General features: G+C 42.4%; 1 protein-coding gene across 1 annotated transcript; it reads left to right on the forward strand.

Moving 5' to 3' along the window:
• Positions 1 to 15,850: 15,850 nt before the first annotated feature.
• LOC138354994 (dentin sialophosphoprotein-like) lies at positions 15,851 to 17,350 on the forward strand. Its single transcript, XM_069309699.1, has one exon. It carries the CDS (start codon positions 15,851 to 15,853, stop codon positions 17,348 to 17,350), a length of 1,500 nt encoding a protein of 499 aa, XP_069165800.1.
• The last annotated feature ends 7,912 nt before the right edge of the window (positions 17,351 to 25,262 follow it).

Genomic DNA, 25,262 nt, shown 5'->3' on the forward strand with positions numbered 1-25,262 from the left:
TTCTAGTGTTTTATTTACAAAAAGTTTTGTCAATCTTGAAATTTGTCTTTGTCGGATGCTTAACAAATAGAACAAGAAATCCTTCACAAATGACATTTTCATTCCACTACTCATTCACTCCATCTCAATCCATACTTATGTATAATTGATCAAATCTGACGTATTTACTATAATTAATCCATAACTTGATGACCAAACCACACGTCGGAAAATGAAACTCGACGGACCGAAATGTCATCGCTTCTTCATGCAGGTCGGCGTTCAATCCCCAACCATCCAAGTGGTTGGGCACCATTCCTTTTCCCTGGCCCATCCCAAATCCTAATCCCGACCCCTTCCCAGTGCTATATAGTCATAATGCTTGACACTTTCCGCTGATAATTCCCTCTTCATTTTCCATGTGGCTTGGTCATCATGTCTCCAGCCTCGTTAGTGGAACTCATATTGCCTGCATGGAGCCCATAACTTGTTATTTACAATATGTATAATAATAAAGTATATGTTATCTTGGAAGTCACCGGCCTCTAAGATCTCCCATCCTCGAGGAGAGAAATCCTATTAGACTTATCAAGGAGGTCTTCCCTTAGGCCAGTTGCTGACCTAACAACAATTGGGTGTAAATGTACCTATTTACACCTAGGTGAACAGAGGCATTTGGTGCAAGTAAATGTGGTCATATGTCTCACCCCTTCACCCACGGATCATGCCTAGGCCCAATTAGTCATGAGTCAGCTGCACTAACAGGTGAGGACAAACCCACTCTTAACTCATGCATAGGTTAACATTCCTTAAAATGAATTACTAAAATTGCAAATGAATTTGGAATGCATCAGATATATATATATATATTTACTGAAAGAGACAACAGCAGTATTTCCCAGCATGTGGCAGATCATTTCATTGCAAATTATTATCCTTCCCTTTCCACCCAAGAGGATTATTAAATATCAGCCAATGCTTCAACTTGAAGCAAAGTGTAATACTCAAAACCAGACGAGTGCTGCTGGAAGGAATTAAGAGTTGTCAAGACAACGAGAGATGGCTCATATTCCGAGTGGAATGGTGTCAGTTATGATATGTTATATTTGCTTCCATTAGCTCCAGGATATTCTCTACTTGAACTGTATAATATCTATATATATAAAAGAGAATGTCCAAGATTGAAAGACAGTTGCTTTGCACTAGCCTCACTCAACTTTTCAAAATGAATCGTGGGGGTTTGGGAGTGTCATAGGCTCAATCATGGTTGTCCCTAGTGCCCCACCCCCTCTCTCTCCATCTTTAAGAAATATCAAGATCTACGGTGAACCTCCCCCTTCCTGTGATTTTCATGAAATCAAGTTCAAGTTTGTGATATAGTTTCTGTAGAGCTGAACAGTTTTTTCATTGCTTTGTAATATATAGATTATGGAGGGAAAAGGAAGGAGAGAGTGGGGAAGGGGAGAAAGATGTAAATGATGAAAGGGAAGGGAGAGGTGAGAGAGGAGAGATTGGGAGATGTTAGGGTAGAAAGGGGGTGAGAGGATAAGCTTGAACATAGCCGAATACCCTACCTAATGAGCTACAGTATATACTGTAACTGGGGAACTCCCTAGCTCGTGGTACAATAATATCTTCATTCCAATTCCCTAACTTTATCAAGAGAATGTTTTATATACAATTTCTCTTACTGTTTACCTTTGCAAGACAGTAGAGAGGATGGTCCTAAACCAAAACAATTTAAAACCATAGAACATTTTCCCCCTATATGCACGGCTTAATGCATGTAAGGAATGTGCAATCACTGCATTACTACCTTTCTCGCCCTGCACACTTGAAAGTCATATAACCCCCCCTTTCTAGATCTCAAGTCTGCCTTTGACACTGCAAACCGAGTGAGCTCACCAGAATAGTTGTTGGTTGCTTCTTAACTGGATCAGGGCATACTTATCCAACAGGAAGTCATCTGCATTGTTCCCAGGGCATTGGAGTGTAACAAGAAAATTTAAACTAGTCACCCCATGGAAAAGTGTTTTCAGCCCTACCTTATTTAATATTTTAATAAATGTGCTGTTAAACTTTGTACCTAGTAAACCCAACAAACACATCATTAGTTATGCTGATGATATAATAGCATATAATACTGGGTAAACTAACACTCAAAATTCTCTCAACTCTGTATTAGACTCATATAAGGATCTTTTAGTTATCTTAGCATAGAAAACAAAGATATCAAAGATATAAAATCGGTGCCCAACCAGGCAGGGAGGAAGGTAATGTCATATACAACAGCCACTGCTGTAATCATTTACATTAAATATATATCTAGATAGCATATTGTGTGTTTATTGTCCAAACTTGTCAGGGGCTGGGTGTTTTATCAGTCTGGATCACTGATGTAAAGTCAATAACAGGTTTGGATAATAAACACACAATATGATAATTACACAAATGTTTAATGTAAAGTTTTTGTTTTATGATAAAACAGCATTGTGACAAAGCAATCCATATTGAGTGGATGTTGAGTGCTAATGATGGCAGAGACCAGTCACATTTGAGGGACAGAGGCTGGTAAGGAGTGATGCTGCTACTGGCTGCTATGTAGTGAGAAGGCCAGATGCTGTGGTCAGAAAGCCTTATATTCCCGTCCACCTGACACGGTTTGGACCAACGCTGCTCATTGTTTGATGGGACCCTACTTGATTCTAAAATGTGTTGACACTGTTAATTTGTAGTACGTAGAATTCCTGTGAAATTCTATTTGGCAGTACAGTACATAGAATTCCTGATAAATATGTAGATATCGTTTTATAGTACAGTATCCGGAATTCCTGCAGATGTATAAGTAGCTGCTCTAGAATTTCTAATGTAGTTGCTACAAAGGTAAGGTAATAAGCAGGAAAAAGTGTTAAGCCAATATTATTATACAGCACTTGGAAGGGATATGAGGACGGGATGAAGAAACGGTGCCAAACAACCTAGACCATCAGGGATCCAGTGCTGACCTGCAAGAAGCAAGGAATGTTGCTCTACTGACCAGTCCAAGTAGATGGATTTGTTTGTAAAATGCAACTATATGATGAATCCCAGTTTGACTATATAAACTGATTCAAATACATTGGGCTTGAGGTCCCACTGTATGGCCATGTTGTAACCAAATTCGGTCATCAATATAAAGAGAAGCTCAGCATTCTCAAGATCAATCAGACTGTGGTGCAATTGTCTTAATAGTTAGGATGATGCACTTTGCATATATTAGATCTATGCTGCACCTCTTCTTGCTTTAGTGCCTTAGACTAGCTCATCATAACACTTGCACAAAAGCCCTCCAGACCTTCTTTATTGATAGTCAATAATGTTGAAAATGAATTACTAAAATTGCAACTAAATTTAGAATGTATCAGATACGTAATTGTACCAAAAGTGATAACAATGGCACATATAATTAATAATTGCACCTTTAGGAGATTACAGGCCTTAAGGCCAAATTGATACAGTACTCTGCTTTCAGAACATTTCCTCTCTCAAAGCATAAACTGTACTGTACACTGATAGTACCCTACACCCTTAAACTTTACATTTGTGGAACTAGAAGTGCAGTTGTCTTGATAATGACAGATGGTTCGTGTTTTGAGTAAGGCGGTACATCACCTTGCAGTACATATTTACTCTAGAATTCAGTGAACTGTCAACTGTTGAGGGGTTGCATTCTGGGAAGGGTCAGTAGTTCAACCTTGGGGGCAACATCAATATAAGCCTATATGTACATATATACACAGACTGCCTTTCTCCCAAGAATGCAAATTATTATTATTATTTTATTAATTACCTGTATTATTAAAAATCTCCACAAATTTTGCGTTAGCTTTAAGACTTGCACAAATCAACACAATGGGTGTTAGTGGTTTTGTAAGAATATGCCCGATAAATCATAAAAATCTATACGTATACACATCATTGTTGATTCTCGTAGATATATATAAATAAGTATATAAATCAAAATAGATCATGAAAAATACACCAACAAGTACACTTGGGTCATGAACATAGTCGGACTAAAGTCGAAGTTGTAAGAAGAAGAAGAGAAAAAAAATAGCTCGGTGTATATCAGTGTATATATTCCACAGGATGGGTTGGGGGTGCATAAAAAGGGAGTCGAATTAAAAAAAATTATTAAGGGGTGGTGGGCACCCCGGGGCCGTCACACACCAGTACGGTCCCGGACGTGGTCGAGGGAGGGTGTTGCTGCTCTTGATTTTCGATAGCCTTCAACGTAAGTATATGTATTTTTTTCTTGTACGTAGTTTAGGAATATGTGAAAACCATAGTAATATTATTATAAAACAAGTGATTGTCTCTTGTAGTGAGATACAGAGGTAAATATATACTTCTACACCTCATTTAACTTGACGACAATGTCCTCAAACTTTTTGAGTAATGAAGCAGCCTTAGAACAGGTGTTTGATGGCCTCGCAACACCTGTGTCCTTCACTGTTATATTGGCCTAGTGCTTCTCAACCTTGTTTGTATTATAAGTTGTTGAGGTAATATTTAATGGAAGGTGGACAGCGCCGCCATTATTGGTGGCGGCCATGTTTGATGTGGCAATATTCCCTGGCGGAGTCTTGGCGCTCACATCTCTCAACATTGAGGAGTTTCTTCCAGGCATTGTGCCCTGCCACTTGGGCTGGACGGTAGAGCAACGGTAGAGCGTCATGCAGGTCGGCGTTCACTCCCCGACCGTCCAAGTGGTTGGGCACCATTCCTTCCCGCCGTCCCATCCCAAATCCTTATCCTGACCCCTTCCCAGTGCTATATAGTCGTAGTGGCTTGGCGCTCTCCCCTCATTGTTCCCTTCCCTTCCAGGCATCACAAAATATGATAACACCGAATATTTGGCAAATGTTGAAGTTTTGTTTGAATTAAAACAAAATATATGAAGGTGAAGAAGTGACTTATGACAGCTACGCCAGGTGTCTGATCTGTTGACATTGATGAGCTGACATCAACGGCGCTGACCTGTCAAGGGCTTACTTCTTCATACTAACAATGATAAAATCTTGGTATAATGATTTTTTTTACAATGAAATGAACTAAACTACTTGGATACATACGTAAGGTGGCCCAGCTATGGGTGGCCTTGGAGTACGATCCACTAATGGGTTTCCAACCAAGTCCCCAATTATTGTTATTTATATGCTGACAGTGAGTCACAATTGCGTTACAAGATGTAATAACCAAACCACACATTAACAAATTAGGAAACGACGACTTTTTGGTCTGTCAAGTTCAAGTATGTTTATTGAGACAAGAAAAAAATACATCTCAAAGGGATAGAGTAGCTTAGGCTATTTCTACCCCTCTCTCTACTTCAAGTCCCTCAAGGGGCGCACAAATTCAGTGAGTACAAATACACAAATCACAATACAAGAATCCCATTTAACATTGCAGGTTAATATAGTAAGCACAGCATATAAGTGTTACACTCTTGGGGCAAAATTCTTGTAGCTCCTAAGTATATACTGTCTTATCATACCATTATCACACATCCAAACAATTTGATGTGGTACACTACTTATTTCCTTATTTCTATAGTTATAAGTTGACACTCTAATACATAATGTTCTAAGGTGTGGGCGTGCGGCATACTACATAATTTACACTCCTTATTCAAGTTCAAGTTCAGTCTGTCGTGGACCGTTATCACGAATTGATAGACGAACCGAAATGTCGTCGTTTCTTCATTTTCTGATGTGTGGGGTTGGATATCACTGTTATTCATCATTCTAGGCAGTAAATAGGTACCTGGGAGTTATGGAGCTGATGTGGGTTGCATCCTGCGTAAAATAAGTCGTTATAGCCTAGCAACCTACAAGTGAACCTCGACAAGCCTACATACCTAATGAGCGGGAAACTTGGTTCATTTGACCTGCTGTAAAATTTAAACAAGATTAATAGACACCATACAGCAGATTGACAGCACATATAAGACAGCAATGATCACAATGGTAAAGATGTTCAGAATGGGTACATAAAGATTGGGAGACTGGGTAGCAAAAGATACAGATAACAAGATTTATAAACACCATACAACAGATTGGCAGCACATATAAGAACAGCAATGATCTCAATGGTAAAGATGTTCAAATTGGGAACATAAAGGTTGGGAGATTGGGTAGCAATAGATACAGTGCAATTTTAAGGCAAAAAGTGAAAAACTATGAAGATGAAATTAGGTACTTTTTAGTATTGATTTTGAATGATGTAAAAGTTGGACAGCTTTTCAATTCAGTAGGGAGTGAGTTCCATAAACTGGGTCCCTTTATTTGCATAGAGTGTTTACACAGATTAAGTTTAACTCTGGGGATATCGAAGAGATATTTATTTCTGGTGTGGTGATAATGGGTCCTATTACATCTGTCCAGGAAGAGTTTCAGACAAGGATTTGCATTTAAGAACAGGGTTTTGTAAATGTAGTTGACACAGGAGAATTTGTGGAGTGAGATTATGTTTAGCATGTTTAGGGAGTTAAACAAGGGGGCTGTGTGTTGTCTGAAAGCAGAATTTGATATTATTCTGATAGCAGATTTTTGCTGGGTGATGATGGACTTGAGGTGGTTTGCAGTGGTTGAACCCCATGCACAGTTACCATAGTTGAGATAGGGATAGATTAGTGCATAATATAGAGAGATGAGAGCAGAGTTAGGAACATAATATCTGATTTTGGAGAGTATACCAACTGTTTTAGAGACTTTCTTAGTTATGTGTTGTATGTGGGTACTGAAGTTGAGTCTCTTGTCTAGGAATATGCCAAGAAACTTTCCATCATTTTTATTGCTAATGTTTACATTGTCAATCTGAAGCTGAATTGCATTTGTAGATTTGCTTCCGAATAGGATGTAGTAGGTCTTTTCTATGTTAAGTGTTAGTTTGTTGGTTGACATCCATAAGTGGACTTTTTTTAGTTCATTATTAACAACACCATTTAGTGTATGTGGGTTGGGGTTGGAGTAAATGAGGGTAGTATCATCAGCAAACAAAATAGGTTTCAGAATGTTAGAGACATTAGGCAGATCATTAATGTATATAAGAAATAGTAGGGTCCCAAGATGCTGCCCTGTGGCACTCCAACGGTTATTGGTAGAATGGGAGAGATTATATTATTGATGGCTACACATTGGTGTCTATCACTAAGATAGGATTGGATATAGTCCAGTGCATGGCCTCGGATTCCATAATGATAACCTAACTAACTTAACTATCACCTAACCTAACCTAACTTAACCTATCTTTATAGGTTAGGTTGGGTTAGGTAGCCGGAAAAGTTAGGTTAGGTTAGGTAGTCGAAAAACAATTAATTCATGAAAACTTGGCTTATTAGGCAAATCGGGCCATGCATAGTAGGCTGAGAAGTGCGTTCTGGCTACTAGGTACGACATATATATATATATATATATATATATATATATATATATATATATATATATATATATATATATATATATATATATATATATATATATATATATATATGTCGTACCTAATAGCCAGAACGCACTTCTCAGCCTACTATTCAAGGCCCGATTTGCCTAATAAGCCAAGTTTTCATGAATTAATGTTTTTTCGTCTACCTAACCTACCTAACCTAACCTAACCTAGCTTTTTTTGGCTACCTAACCTAACCTTACCTATAAATATAGGTTAGGTTAGGTTAGGTAGGGTTGGTTAGGTTCGGTCATATATCTACGTTAATTTTAACTCCAATAAAAAAAATTGACCTCATACATAGTGAAAAGGGTTGCTTTATCATTTCATAAGAAAAAAATTGTAGTAAATATATTAATTCAGGAAAACTTGGCTTATTAGGCAAATCGGGCCTTGAATAGTAGGCTGAGAAGTGAGTTCTGGCTACTAGGTACGACATATATATATATATATATATATATATATATATATATATATATATATATTAGTATATTTTGGTAGCAGTCTTTCTTGTAAACATATGTTGTTGAATATGACCGAAAGGGTAAGATTAATGATTCTAACAGGAATCTTCTCAATATTTCTTACGTTTTTCTTCACTGTCGGGGGTAATTGAAAAATTAACTCTTCAAAATTCATTTTCTCATTTTTATTTATAGTCTGACGCCTAAAAGCGTTTCGCAAGGACGTCTCACATTTTCATAGACAGGTTTTTACACACATCATTTCATGCTTAACTGCGTTTTTGGGTGAGGTGATATGATACAAATGTTTTTGGGTGAGATGATATGATACAAATGTTTTTGGGTGAGATGACAAAAGACAAGCACGAAACAATGGGTATATTGCATATTTGCTGCGACTATATTGCTATATTACTCTTGCTGCCTCTATGTTGGTTCAGGGTCTTGAAGTGGGTAGAATATAGTTATGTGTTAATTGGCTGAAGATTGCTGGTGTTGACTTTTTGATGTGTAGTGCCTCGCTGATGTCGAGTCTCCTGCTATTGCTGTATCTATTGATGATTTCTGTGTTGCTTGTTAAGATTTCTCTGGTGATGGTCTGGTTGTGAGAGGAGATTATATGTTCCTTGATGGAGCTCTGTTGTTTGTGCATTGTTAATCGCCTAGAAAGAGACATTATTGTCTTACCTATACACTGAGATCTATGGGGCTGACAGTCCCCAAGTGGGCATGTGAAAGCGTAGACAACGTTGGTTTCTTTCAAGGCGTTCTGTTTGGTGTCTGGAGAGTTTTTCACGACTAGGTTGGCCGTTTTCTTGTTTTTGTAGTAAATTGTAAATTATTTGTGATCATTGTGATCATTGCTGTCTTATATGTGCTGTCAATCTGCTGTTTGGTGTCTATTAACTTTGTTTAAATTACTAATCAAGCTGTCAATGTAATTAATCAGAGCTTTAATATAACAATGTGCTTTAATATACCTACTTATCTCTCTCATCTCATTTTTCTCTTGTAATGTATCTTTATCATTTATCAATTCTGATTGAAATTACCTACTTAAAATTATCTGCTAGATTAAGGACCTGCCCGAAACGCTGCGCGTACTAGTGGCTTTACAAGAATGTATATACTGTACTATCCAAATTATTCTCACAAACCCAATGTATCTTCTTGTATATATATAAATAAATAAATAAAAATAAATTATATCTTCTGATTTTTGTCTGGGGATAACGTTCCTATTAATAATATATTTCAGGACACTTTCCTCCGTTTTATGAGCCGTCGAAAAGAAGGTCCTTTAAAACAGTCTAATAGGGAGTACAAGTGTTGTGTTAGTTGACTCTTCGGAGGTTGGTTGCATGGCGCTTCACCTTTCTTTTTATGGCATCTTCAACATAACTGTTAGAGAAGGCTTTGTTGACTAGGACCTGCCTTACCCTACAGAGTTCTTCGTCGACTTGCTTCCATTCTGAGCTGTGGCTGAGAGCACGGTCGACATAAGCGTTAACAACACTCCTCTTGTACCTGTCTGGGCAGTCACTGTTGGCATTCAGGCACATTCCTATGTTTGTTTCCTTAGTGTAGACTGCAGTGTGGAAAACTCCGTTCATTTCCATGACTGTTACATCTAGAAAGGGCAGCTTCCCATCCTTCTCCATCTCGTAAGTGAAACGCAACACAGAATTCTGCTCAAATGCCTCCTTTAGCTGCTGCAGATGTCTGACATCAGGTACCTGTGTAAAAATGTTGTCAACATACCTGCAGTATATGGCCGGTTTCGTCGTGTCGGGGGACAGGCAGCTGGCGTGTATATATATATATATATATATATATATATATATATATATATATATATATATATATATATATATATATATATATATATATATATATATATATACATATACATATACATATACATATACACACACATCCCCCTCCCAGGATGCAACCCCACAGCATGCTGACCAACTCCCAGGTACCTAGGTACTGCAAGGTGAAGCATTAGGTGGTAGGAAATACGCCCAACCATTTTTATCTTGCCCGGGATTCGAACCCAGAATTCCCGATTGTGAATGGAGAAGAACCCCGAGTGTTCCATCATATAATTTATAATTTTGATTCAAAAGAACGTGTACAGAAAGCAGTAAATCGGTACCCGGGAGAGTTAGGGAACTGTTGTGGGTTGCATGTTGGAAGAGGTCACCTGTTTGCTTATAAGTTGTTGTTGTTGTTTTTTGAGATATATAGAAGAGTTGTTACATTCTTGTAGAGCCACTAGTACACGTAGCGTTTCGGGCAGGTCCCTGGAATACGATCCCCGCCGCGAAGAATTGTTGTTACAACCAAGTACACATTTTACTGTTGAGTTAAACAGAGGCTACAGTTAAGGAATTGCGCCGAGTAAATCCTCCCCGGCCAGGATACGCAACCCGTTCTCGCAAATTCGTAAAGTCAATATTGACTTATTAACTACGTGCATAGGTGATATACTAAACATAATAGATACCCTTAAAAAGATTCATAGAAAACACCGACCTTACCTAACCTTGTTAGTATCTTAAGATAAGCATCTTGTTGCTTCGTAATTACAATTATTACTTAACCTATACCTATTATAGGTTAGGTAATAATTGTAATTACGAAGCAATAAGATGCTTATCTTAAGATACTAACAAGGTTAGGTAACCCTTATTAAATTTGCGAGAACGGGTTGCAGATACGAACCCATGACAAAGCGCTCGCGGAACGCCAGGCGAGTGTCTTACCACTACACCACGGGGACACGGGAACTTCCTCAATAAACCCCTTTGGCTTCCTGTGCCCAACAATGGGCAACCAAATTATTGCCTACCCAGAGTCAGCCCATCCTCCTCCTCCTGTGTGGGTAGTACTTACAGTAACGATGAGGACCGTCCTACATATATTGACGTAAAAGGCAATTATAACGTAGAAATGGGTACTATTGAATTTGGATAAATCTGAGAAGTTTTTATATTGATGTTGCAATGAAAACTTAACCTAACCTTGTTAGGTTTAATACACGCTATCTGAAGCCTAATATAGTACACATATGTGCAATACAAGGCATAGGAATATTTAAGTTTGGTTTTTATCGTACTTATAAAGTGAGTTCCAAATTCTACTAATTATCCATTACAGCTATGTATGTACGATGGTCCACCCAAGTTGACTGACTGTTGAGAAGCGGAACCAAAGAGCCGCAGCTCAACCCCCCCCCCCCCCCCCAAGTACAACTAGGTGAGTACATAGCTACGAAAAGTATTATATAACCAGGGAGATGCGGTGCCAGAATATATAGAATAGTTACCGAATTGATTGCAGTAACGTGCTCTCACCAACTTGCCCTAAGGTGATTCATAGAAAACGTAAAGAATGACGAACTAAGCTATTTTATACACGTCTGGGGCCATTCAAATTCAAATGTTTATTCAGGTAAAATACAAGGGGTGATACAAATATTGTTGAATTTATAGATAGAGCTAGTACATACAATGCCTAAAGCCACTATTACGCAAAGCGTTTCGGGCAGGAAAAACACTAAAGACTAAAACTTAATACTAATTGAGATTAAAGTATAAAATGTGTTGAGAAAGTAAAAAAATAAAAAAGGGGGAACATTGGCAGAAAAACAGCATAAATACAATTTGGTCGACAAACAGCAGTGTTTAAAAATAGCAGACATGGGTTGACATTATAGGGGTAAGGTGGGTTACAGGGAGTTAATTAGGTAGTGTTTAGTTTTTATCTTAAACTGGTTGAGAGAGGTACAGTCTTTAACATGGTTGGGAAGGTCATTCCACATTCTGGGTCCCTTGATTTGTAGAGCATTTCTAGTTTGATTAAGTCGTACTCTTGGAATATCAAAAAGGTATTTGTTTCTGGTGTGGTGCTCATGGGATCTGTTACAACCTTCTATGTAGCTTTTGAGGTCAGGATTGACATTACAGTTCAGCGTTTTGTATATATATATACAATATATATATATATATATATATATATATATATATATATATATATATATATATATATATATATATATTTATATATATTTATATCCAAGAAGGTAAATCGTTACTTTATTCAAAATTCTGGTGATTAAATAATAGTTAAGGCTCTAGTTTCAACACCACAAGGAACCCCATTACCATTATTACCACAAGGAACCCCATTACCATTATTACCACAAGGAACCCCATTACCATTATTACCACAAGGAACCCTATTACCATTATTACCACAAGGAACCCCATTACCATTATTACCACAAGGAACCCCATTACCATTATTACCACAAGGAACCCCATTACCATTATTACCACAAGGAACCCCATTACCATTATTACCACAAGGAACCCCATTACCATTATTACCACAAGGAACCCCATTACCATTATTACCACAAGGAACCCCATTACCATTATTACCACAAGGAACCCTATTACCATTATTACCACAAGGAACCCCATTACCATTATTACCACAAGGAACCCCATTACCATTATTACCACAAGGAACCCCATTACCATTATTACCACAAGGAACCCCATTACCATTATTACCACAAGGAACCCCATTACCATTATTACCACAAGGAACCCCATTACCATTATTACCACAAGGAACCCCATTACCATTATTACCACAAGGAACCCCATTACTATTATTACCACAAGGAACCCCATTACCATTATTACCACAAGGAACCCCATTACCATTATTACCACAAGGAACCCCATTACCATTATTACCACAAGGAACCCCATTACCATTATTACCACAACGAACCCTATTAACCATTATTTATTTATTTATTTATTTATTTATTTATTTATTTATTTATTTATTTATTTATATATTTATATACAGGAAGGTACATTGGAGGTTAACAGAGAACATAGAAATTAAGTTGATTTTACATTCTTGTAAAGCCACCAGCACCCATAGTGTTTCGGGTGAGTACTTAAAGTAACAGATAATTTTTAGATAACAGTAAAATTGACAAAAAAATTACAGGTACTTTACAGCTTTACTTTACAGATACAGATAATTTTAAGTGGAATAATTATAGTAAAATTGTCAACAAATGTATTCAGGTACATTGCAAGAAATTTTGACACAAAAGCAGATTAGAATGATACACAAAAATAACAATAGACAATAATGAACAAGGATTACTAGATACATTAGGATAACATTACAGGGTTATACATTGGTTCACTGAAGCACAATATGAGGATCATTACAAGGAATAATGCAGTAGAATATGTACTCAATACAACAACCATGATATCAGATGATATATAAAGTTACAATGGTAAAGTAATATAGTTTAGATACAAATATTGAGGGATTGGGTAGCACTAGAAACAGTGCGAGATAAAGCTCTAGGTAGAAGACTATGAAGATGAAATTAGGTACTTTTTGGTTTTATTTTTGAATAAGGCAAAAGTTGGACAGCTTTTCACTTCATTTGAGAGTGAATTCCATAGACTAGGTCCCTTTATTTGCATAGAGTGTTTACACAGATTTTGACTCTGGGGATATCAAAGAGATATTTATGTCTGGTGTGGTGAGTAGGTGTTCTATTACAGCTGTCCAGGAAGAGTTTCAGAACAGGGTTTGCACTTAAGAAAAGGGTTTTGTAAATGTAATTGACACAAGAGATTATATGGAGTGAATTTATGTTTAGCATGTTGAGGGATTTAAACAGGGGAGCTGTGTGTTGTCTGAAAGCAGAGTTTGTTATTGTTCTGATAGCAGATTTTTGCTGGGTGATGATGGGCTTGAGGTGGTTTGCAGAGGTTGAACCCCAAGCACAGATACCATAAGCCCGAAACGCTGCGTGTACTAGTGGCTTTACAAGATTGTAAATACTGTGCTATGTATTCTCTCTAACCCAATGTAGCTTCTTGTATATAAATTAATAAATAAATAAATAAGTAAGATAGGGATAGATAAGTGCATAATAGAGTGAGAGGAGAGCAGAGTAGGATACATAATATCTGATCTTAGAGAGTATACCAACTGTTTTAGAAACCTTTTCAGTTATGTTTTGTGTGTGTGGGTGCTGAAGTCGAGTCTCTTGACTAAGTATAGGACAAGGAACTTTCCATCATTTTTATTGCTAATGTTTACATTATCTGAAGCTGAATTGCATTTGTTGATTTGCTTTCAAATATGATGTAGTAGGTATTTTCTATGTTTAGTGCGAGTTTATTGGTTGACATCCACTAATGGACTTTTTTAATTCATTGTTAACAACATTATTTAGTATGAGTGGGTTGGGGTCAGAGTAGATGAGGGTAGTATCATCAGCAAACAATATAGGTTTAAGCATGTTAGAGACATTAGGCAGATCATTGGTGTATATAAGAAACAGGAGGGGTCCTAGGATGCTGCCCTGTGGCACCCCTATGTTAGTGGTAGAGTAAGAGAGGTTATATCATTGATGGCTACATATTGGTGTCTGTCACTAAGATAGGATCGGATATAGTCCAGGGCAAGGCCACGGATTGCATAATGGTGGAGTTTAGGTAAGAGATAGTTATGGTTAACAGTATCAACAGCCTTTCTCAGGTCAATGAAGAGTCCAATCGGAAACTCACTTTTGTCAAGGGCTGAGTTGATTAAGCCAAGCAGACTAACAATTGCATCATTGGTACTCTTTTGGGAGCGGAAGCCCAACTGACAGGGACTTAGTATATTGATTTTTACGAGATAGGAGTAGAGCTGTTTGTAAATAATTTTTTCAAATATGTTTGATAATATAGTAGATTTGATATGGGTCTGTAATTATTAATGTCTGCCGTGTTACCGCCTTTATGAACTGGGAGGTTCATTACCACATTATTATTACATTACCATTACATTATTACTACAACGAACCCCATTACCATTATTACCACAAGGAACCCCATTAACCATTATTACCACAAGGAACCCCATTACCATTATTACTACAACGAACCCCATTACCATTATTACCACAAGGAACCCCATTACCATTATTACCACAAGGAACCCTATTACCATTATTACCACAAGGAACCCCATTACCATTATTACCACAAGGAACCCCATTACCATTATTACCACAAGGAACCCCATTACCATTATTACCACAAGGAACCCCATTACCATTATTACCACAAGGAACCCCATTACCATTATTACCACAAGGAATTCCATTAACCATTATTACCACAAGGAACCCCATTACCATTATTACCACAAGGAACCCCATTACTATTATTACTACAAGGAACTCCATTACCATTATTACCACAAGGAATTCCATTAACCATTATTACGACAAGGAAGAGTAATTCACCGGAGGGGCCAGGATCTCACTAGTGGCCTCGACAAGGACAGGAAGCCGGCGGCTTGTCAGATGTCCTTATGATTTGATCCAGCTGGATCTTGAAACTGCAGTAGTGTTTCTGTATTTATGGCTTCGGTTGGTACTCACCTAGTTGTGCTTGCGGGGGTTGAGCTCTGGCTCTTTGGTTCCGTCTCTCAACTGGAGTACAGATTCGTGAGGCCTAGTACACGCTGTCGTGTATTATCGGGTAGGCAGTTCCATGGGTTTATAACCCCGTAAGTGAAAAATTATTTCTTGTTTTCTGATCCTTCTTTGTGACTTGTTGAGCTTGAGCCCGTTGCTCCTTGTTTGTGTTACAGCTGATCTTTTGAAGATGTTGTCTGGATCAACATCCTTCAAATGGTTCAGTGTTTTAAAAGTTTCAGTGAGATCCGCCCTGTCATCCGTTGCCGCGCTGTTAGCCCTGTGGCCCTCGACCGTTCTTGGTACGAGTCAACTTAGTGCTGAAATTAGTTTTGTTGCTCGGTGTTGAACGGTCTCCAATATGTGCTGAAGATGAGGTTTACATGCATGGATGCAACAGTCCAAGTGGGGGCCCATAGACAGTCAGTCAGGCCCCATAGACAGTCAGTCAGGCCCCATAGATAGTCAGTCAGACCCCATAGACAGTCAGAGAGACCCCATAGATAGTCAGTCAGACCCCATAGACAGTCAGTCAGACCCCATAGACAGTCAGTCAGGCCCCATAGACAGTCAGTCAGGCCCCATAGACAGTCAGTCAGGCCCCATAGATAGTCAGTCAGACCCCATAGATAGTCAGTCAGACCCCATAGATAGTCAGTCAGACCCCATAGATAGTCAGTCAGACCCCATAGACAGTCAGTCAGACCCCATAGACAGTCAGAGTGACCCCATAGATAGTCAGTCAGACCCCATAGACAGTCAGTCAGGCCCCATAGATAGTCAGTCAGACCCCATAGACAGTCAGTCAGGCCCCATAGATAGTCAGTCAGACCCCATAGACAGTCAGTCAGGCCCCATAGACAGTCAGTCAGGCCCCATAGACAGTCAGTCAGGCCCCATAGACAGTCAGTCAGGCCCCATAGACAGTCAGTCAGGCCCCATAGACAGTCAGTCAGGCCCCATAGATAGTCAGTCAGACCCCATAGACAGTCAGAGAGACCCCATAGATAGTCAGTCAGACCCCATAGACAGTCAGTCAGACCCCATAGACAGTCAGTCAGGCCCCATAGACAGTCAGTCAGGCCCCATAGACAGTCAGTCAGGCCCCATAGATAGTCAGTCAGACCCCATAGACAGTCAGAGAGACCCCATAGATAGTCAGTCAGACCCCATAGACAGTCAGTCAGACCCCATAGACAGTCAGTCAGGCCCCATAGACAGTCAGTCAGGCCCCATAGACAGTCAGTCAGGCCCCATAGATAGTCAGTCAGACCCCATAGATAGTCAGTCAGACCCCATAGATAGTCAGTCAGACCCCATAGATAGTCAGTCAGACCCCATAGACAGTCAGTCAGACCCCATAGACAGTCAGAGTGACCCCATAGATAGTCAGTCAGACCCCATAGACAGTCAGTCAGGCCCCATAGATAGTCAGTCAGACCCCATAGACAGTCAGTCAGGCCCCATAGATAGTCAGTCAGACCCCATAGACAGTCAGTCAGGCCCCATAGACAGTCAGTCAGGCCCCATAGACAGTCAGTCAGGCCCCATAGACAGTCAGTCAGGCCCCATAGACAGTCAGTCAGGCCCCATAGACAGTCAGTCAGGCCCCATAGATAGTCAGTCAGACCCCATAGACAGTCAGAGAGACCCCATAGATAGTCAGTCAGACCCCATAGACAGTCAGTCAGACCCCATAGACAGTCAGTCAGGCCCCATAGACAGTCAGTCAGGCCCCATAGACAGTCAGTCAGGCCCCATAGACAGTCAGTCAGGCCCCATAGACAGTCAGTCAGGCCCCATAGACAGTCAGTCAGGCCCCATAGACAGTCAGAGACCGGCGTCCCACACTGGGCCCTCACTCATCCTGACCATGACCATATTTACCTGAGGGCCACTAACACACTAGTGGCCCACGACGAGGACAGGAAGCCGGCGGCTTGTTAAAGGTCCCCTCATTTGTCCTGATGATTCATCCAAGCTGGATTTTAACGTTCAACAGAGTTTTGGCCTTTATGGCTTCGGAGGGTAGGCGGAAGGTCTCCTGTTTTCAGTCCTTTCAGTTGTTATTCAGTCCTTGTTATCAGACGTTGAAGGCTGCCTGAACTCTAAGAATAGTCAACCAGCCCATTATGTGCCTCTGTAACCCTTCACACTACCGCCCACACAATGGGTATGGGGTGTATAATAAATGAACTAAACTAACTAGCGAACCTTTAACATCAATGAAAACAAAGTGAAAATTTAACTGTACAAAACTGTGTTGTACAGAGTTTTGTACAACAATCCTGCCAGAACAAAGTCAGTCCCTCATACCAGTTGAGGGCCAACACAGCCCTTGAGCACACTGTAGACCAGACTGTGAGGACTGATCTCGTCCAGACCTCTAAAATACTGAACACGTTTGAGAATATTAATCTAGACTACTTCTTTAAAACGTTATATGTAATGTATACAAGAAGCAACAGCTTCAAGGTCAACAAGCAACAATGTAGGACAGAAAACAGGAGACGTTTTTTAAGTCATGCATGGCTTATAAATCCTTGGAACCGCCTACCCGTCGAAGTCGTAAAAGTCTAGACAATACTGCAATTCCAAATACAGATAAAAAAATGGAGAAACCTTTGACAAGCCGGCGGCTTCCTGTCTCCGTTGAGGTCAGTAGAGATGGTGTCACTCGGGTAAATTTATCAGCTTCTTTAACACAGAATTAGGACTAGGCATCGTTGTCAAAACTGGATTGCACGATATAAAATATTGCCTGGAATAGATATAGAGAATAACCACGAGCTTCAGAGCGGGAACACACAACATAAGACTTAAGGTAACTGCAGAAGGCCCTTGACCCATACGAGGCACCTAGCCCGCCAAACACATACCGAAACTACAACGTTGCTACAACATTCGAACAAGTTTAACACCTCCTAACCAGTTATAACAACCAATATAACAAGTTGTAACAACGTTCTAATACGTCATAAATACGTTAAGCCAAGATGTAACAACTTTATTACAAGTTGTAACAAGCGGAAAATAGAGACAGTTACGGTTTGTGTTTCCAGGGCTCCTGCTTAATATCCACCCAAACCCGGTCATATGTGTGTGTAACCTACGCTTGAAACAGGCCAGCGATCCCACGTCTAGTATATTACCCATTTGTTCCAGAAAGAACCCTGTTTTAAGGCGAGTATTTACCCTGGCCTTTCCTAAATCTAAACTTATTCAATGTATACCCAATGTTTCGTGTTGTATTTTGTCTATATATTTAATACCGTATTGGTATCCCCTGTTGTGCCCATATATCCACTTATCACTCCTAATGCTTCGACTTTGTAGAAAATGTATATTAAACTTTCTCAATCTCCCTTCACATGGAAGGTTTCTAATTCCTGGGATTAACTCTGTCATCCTTCGCTATACGTGTTTGGACTAAGAACAGGACGGAAAATGCAATTGATAAAGTTAGGCTATGAAATACTGGCACTCGGCCACAGTACAAGGGGCTCATCCGTCATTACGGGGATCCAGGGGCTCATCCATCATTAAGGGGATCCACCAAGGGGCTCATCCATCATTAAGGGGATCCACCAAGGGGCTCATCCATCATTAAGGGGATCCACCAAGGGGCTCATCCATCATTAAGGGGATCCACCAAGGGGCTCATCCATCATTAAGGGGATCCACCAAGGGGCTCATCCATCATTAAGGGGATCCACCAAGGGGCTCATCCATCATTAAGGGGATCAAGGGGATCCACCAAGGGGATCATCCATCTTTAAGGGGATCCACCAAGGGGCTCATCCATCATTAAGGGGATCAAGGGGATCCACCAAGGGGATCATCCATCTTTAAGGGGATCAAGGGGATCATCCATCATTAAGATGATCAAGGGGATCCACTAAGGGGATCATCCGTCATTAAGGGGATCCACCAAGGGGCTCAACCATCATTAAGAGGATCCACCAAGGGGCTCATCCATCATTAAGGGGATCAAGGGGATCCACCAAGGGGATCATCCATCTTTAAGGGGATCCACCAAGGGGCTCATCCATCATTAAGGGGATCAAGGGGATCCACCAAGGGGATCATCCATCTTTAAGGGGATCATCCATCATTAAGGGGATCAAGGGGATCCACCAAGGGGATCATCCATCATTAAGGGGATCAAGGGGATCCACTAAGGGGATCATCCGTCATTAAGGGGATCCACTAAGGGGCTCATCCATCATTAAGGGGATCCACCAAGGGGCTCATCCATCATTAAGGGGATCAAGGGGATCCACCAAGGGGATCATCCATCATTAAGGGGATCAAGGGGATCATCCATCATTAAGGGGATCCACCAAGGGGATCATCAATCATTAAGGGGATCAAGGGGATCATCCATCATTAAGGGGATCCACCAAGGGGATCATCCATCATTAAGGGGATCAAGGGGATCATCCATCATTCAGGGGATCCACCAAAGGGGTCATCCATCATTAAGGGGATCCACCAAGGGGATCATCAATCATTAAGGGGATCAAGGGGATCATCCATCATTCAGGGGATCCACCAAGGGGATCATCCATCATTAAGGGGATCAAGGGGATCATCCATCATTCAGGGGATCCACCAAGGGAATCATAATTGTGAAGAATCTGCTAAACGCACATAGCCATAACACAGAAGTTAAGATATCTCTCACAAATGTCTTGGATGAACATGTACACTTGCCATACACTGGTGCCCTCACCATACACACCATACTCTGGTGCCCTCACCATACACACCATACTCTGGTGCCCTCACCATACACACCATACTCTGGTGCCCTCACCATACACACCATACACTGGTGCCCTCACCATACACACCATACTCTGGTGCCCTCACCATACACACCATACTCTGGTGCCCTCACCACACACCATACTCTGGTGCCCTCACCACTCACACCATACTCTGGTGCCCTCACCACACACCATACTCTGGTGCCCTCACCACTCACACCATACTCTGGTGCCCTCACCACACACCATACTCTGGTGCCCTCACCACTCACACCATACTCTGGTGTCCTCACCACACACACCATACTCTGGTGTCCTCACCACTCACACCATACTCTGGTGCCCTCACCACACACACCATACTCTGGTGTCCTCACCACACACACCATACTCTGGTGTCCTCACCACTCACACCATACTCTGGTGTCCTCACCACACACACCATACTCTGGTGTCCTCACCACTCACACCATACTCTGGTGCCCTCACCACTCACACCATACTCTGGTGTCCTCACCACACACACCATACTCTGGTGTCCTCACCACTCACACCATACTCTGGTGCCCTCACCACTCACACCATACTCTGGTGCCCTCACCACTCACACCATACTCTGGTGCCCTCACCATTCACACCATACTCTGGTGCCCTCACCATTGACACCATAGTCTGGTGCCCTCACCATTCACACCATACTCTGGTGCCCTCACCATTGACACCATAGTCTGGTGCCCTCACCATTCACACCATAGTCTGGTGCCCTCACCACTCACACCATACTCTGGTGCCCTCACCACTCACACCATACTCTGGTGCCCTCACCATTCACACCATAGTCTGGTGCCCTCACCACTCACACCATACTCTGGTGCGGTCACCACACAACATACTCTGGTGCCCTCACCACTCACACCATACTCTGGTGCCCTCACCACTCACACAATACTCTGGTGCTCTCACCACTCACACAATACTCTGGTGCCCTCACCACTCACACCATACTCTGGTGCCCTCACCACACACCATACTCTGGTGCCCTCACCACTCACACCATACTCTGGTGCCCTCACCACTCACACCATACTCTGGTGCCCTCATCACTCACACCATACTCTGGTACCCTCACCACACACACCATACTCTGGTACCCTCACCACTCACACCATACTCTGGTGCCCTCACCACTCACACCATACTCTGGTGCCCTCACCACTCACACCATACTCTGGTGCCCTCACCACTCACACAATACTCTGGTACCCTCACCACACACACCATACTCTGGTGCCCTCATCACTCACACCATACTCTGGTACCCTCACCACACACACCATACTCTGGTACCCTCACCACACACACCATACTCTGGTGCCCTCACCACACACACCATACTCTGGTGCCCTCATCACTCACACAATACTCTGGTGCCCTCACCACACACACCATACTCTGGTACCCTCACCACACACACCATACTCTGGTACCCTCACCACACACACCATACTCTGGTACCCTCACCACTCACACCATACTCTGGTGCCCTCATCACTCACACCATACTCTGGTACCCTCACCACACACACCATACTCTGGTACCCTCACCACACACACCATACTCTGGTGCCCTCACCACACACACCATACTCTGGTGCCCTCATCACTCACACAATACTCTGGTGCCCTCACCACACACACCATACTCTGGTACCCTCACCACACACACCATACTCTGGTACCCTCACCACACACACCATACTCTGGTACCCTCACCACTCACACCATACTCTGGTGCCCTCATCACTCACACCATACTCTGGTACCCTCACCACACACACCATACTCTGGTGCCCTCACCACTCACACCATACTCTGGTGTCCTCACCACACACACCATACTCTGGTGTCCTCACCACTCACACCATACTCTGGTGCCCTCACCACTCACACCATACTCTGGTGCCCTCACCACTCACACCATACTCTGGTGCCCTCACCATTCACACCATACTCTGGTGCCCTCACCATTGACACCATAGTCTGGTGCCCTCACCATTCACACCATACTCTGGTGCCCTCACCATTGACACCATAGTCTGGTGCCCTCACCATTCACACCATAGTCTGGTGCCCTCACCACTCACACCATACTCTGGTGCCCTCACCACTCACACCATACTCTGGTGCCCTCACCATTCACACCATAGTCTGGTGCCCTCACCATTCACACCATAGTCTGGTGCCCTCACCACTCACACCATACTCTGGAGCCCTCACCACTCACACCATACTCTGGTGCCCTCACCACTCACACCATACTCTGGTGCCCTCACCATTCACACCATACTCTGGTGCCCTCACCATTCACACCATAGTCTGGTGCCCTCATCACTCACACCATACTCTGGTGCCCTCACCACTCACACCATACTCTGGTGCCCTCACCATTCACACCATACTCTGGTGCCCTCACCACTCACACCATACTCTGGTGCTCTCACCACTCACACCATACTCTGGTGCCCTCATCACTCACACCATACTCTGGTACCCTCACCACACACACCATACTCTGGTACCCTCACCACACACACCATACTCTGGTGCGGTCACCACTCACACCATACTCTGGTGCCCTCACCACTCACATCATACTCTGGTGCCCTCACCACTCACACCATACTCTGGTGCGGTCACCACACACACCATACTCTGGTACCCTCACCACACACACCATACTCTGGTGCGGTCACCACTCACACCATACTCTGGTGCCCTCACCATTCACACCATACTCTGGTGCGGTCACCACACACACCATACTCTGGTACCCTCACCACACACACCATACTCTGGTGCGGTCACCACTCACACCATACTCTGGTGCCCTCACCACTCACACCATACTCTGGTGCGGTCACCACACAACATACTCTGGTGCCCTCACCACTCACACCATACTCTGGTGCCCTCACCACTCACACAATACTCTGGTGCTCTCACCACTCACACAATACTCTGGTGCCCTCACCACTCACACCATACTCTGGTGCCCTCACCACACACCATACTCTGGTGCCCTCACCACTCACACCATACTCTGGTGCCCTCACCACTCACACCATACTCTGGTGCCCTCATCACTCACACCATACTCTGGTACCCTCACCACACACACCATACTCTGGTACCCTCACCACTCACACCATACTCTGGTGCCCTCACCACTCACACCATACTCTGGTGCCCTCACCACTCACACCATACTCTGGTGCCCTCACCACTCACACAATACTCTGGTACCCTCACCACACACACCATACTCTGGTGCCCTCATCACTCACACCATACTCTGGTACCCTCACCACACACACCATACTCTGGTACCCTCACCACACACACCATACTCTGGTGCCCTCACCACACACACCATACTCTGGTGCCCTCATCACTCACACAATACTCTGGTGCCCTCACCACACACACCATACTCTGGTACCCTCACCACACACACCATACTCTGGTACCCTCACCACACACACCATACTCTGGTACCCTCACCACTCACACCATACTCTGGTGCCCTCATCACTCACACCATACTCTGGTACCCTCACCACACACACCATACTCTGGTACCCTCACCACACACACCATACTCTGGTGCCCTCACCACACACACCATACTCTGGTGCCCTCATCACTCACACAATACTCTGGTGCCCTCACCACACACACCATACTCTGGTACCCTCACCACACACACCATACTCTGGTACCCTCACCACACACACCATACTCTGGTACCCTCACCACTCACACCATACTCTGGTGCCCTCATCACTCACACCATACTCTGGTACCCTCACCACACACACCATACTCTGGTGCCCTCATCACTCACACAATACTCTGGTGCCCTCACCACACACACCATACTCTGGTACCCTCACCACACACACCATACTCTGGTACCCTCACCACACACACCATACTCTGGTACCCTCACCACTCACACCATACTCTGGTGCCCTCATCACTCACACCATACTCTGGTACCCTCACCACACACACCATACTCTGGTGCCCTCACCACACACACCATACTCTGGTGCCCTCATCACTCACACCATACTCTGGTGCCCTCATCACTCACACCATACTCTGGTGCCCTCACCACTCACACCATACTCTGGTGCCCTCATCACTCACACCATACTCTGGTACCCTCACCACACACACCATACTCTGGTACCCTCACCACTCACACCATACTCTGGTGCCCTCACCACTCACACCATACTCTGGTGCCCTCATCACTCACACCATACTCTGGTACCCTCACCACACACACCATACTCTGGTACCCTCATTACACACACCATACTCTGGTACCCTCACCACACACACCATACTCTGGTACCCTCACCACACACACCATACTCTGGTACCCTCACCACACACACCATACTCTGGTGTCCTCACCATATCAACTGTCATCCACACTACCCTGGAAATAAACATCCCATTCACCTGGGTTCTAGAAGACTCGAACCCCGGACCCCAAGCGTGTGAGTCTCCCGGAACCCATAGTTCAGAACTAAAATATATAATTCAAACATTAATATTCTTCAAATTTTGATACAATGTGCCAATTAATAATTATCCTAATTAATTTATCTATTAATAATGATTAATAATTAGATAAAAAATCTGACCGAAACGCTATGCATTTTAGTGGCTTTACAAGAATGTAAAAATGCCAATGTTATGTACTCTCACAAATCCAGTGTACCCCTGTATATATATATATATATATATATATATATATATATATATATATATATATATATATATATATATATATATATATATATATATATATATATATTTATATATGTATATCTGGCGAAAATGAACCTCATTCTCTCTCTGACCAAACTAAATTCCAAAGGGTAACGAAGGACACTACACTACAGCCGAATCGAAGGCAAAGGTCAACAAATTGATCAAAACTGTGAACGCCAAGAA

The sequence above is a fragment of the Procambarus clarkii genome, chromosome 65, assembly GCF_040958095.1.
Source record: "Procambarus clarkii isolate CNS0578487 chromosome 65, FALCON_Pclarkii_2.0, whole genome shotgun sequence".
NCBI lineage: Eukaryota > Metazoa > Arthropoda > Malacostraca > Decapoda > Cambaridae > Procambarus > Procambarus clarkii.

Coding starts and splice junctions, on each gene's coding strand:
- LOC138354994 (XM_069309699.1), top strand. CDS start 15,851: ATGCAACAGTCCAAGTGGGGGCCCATAGACAGTCAGTCAGGCCCCATA.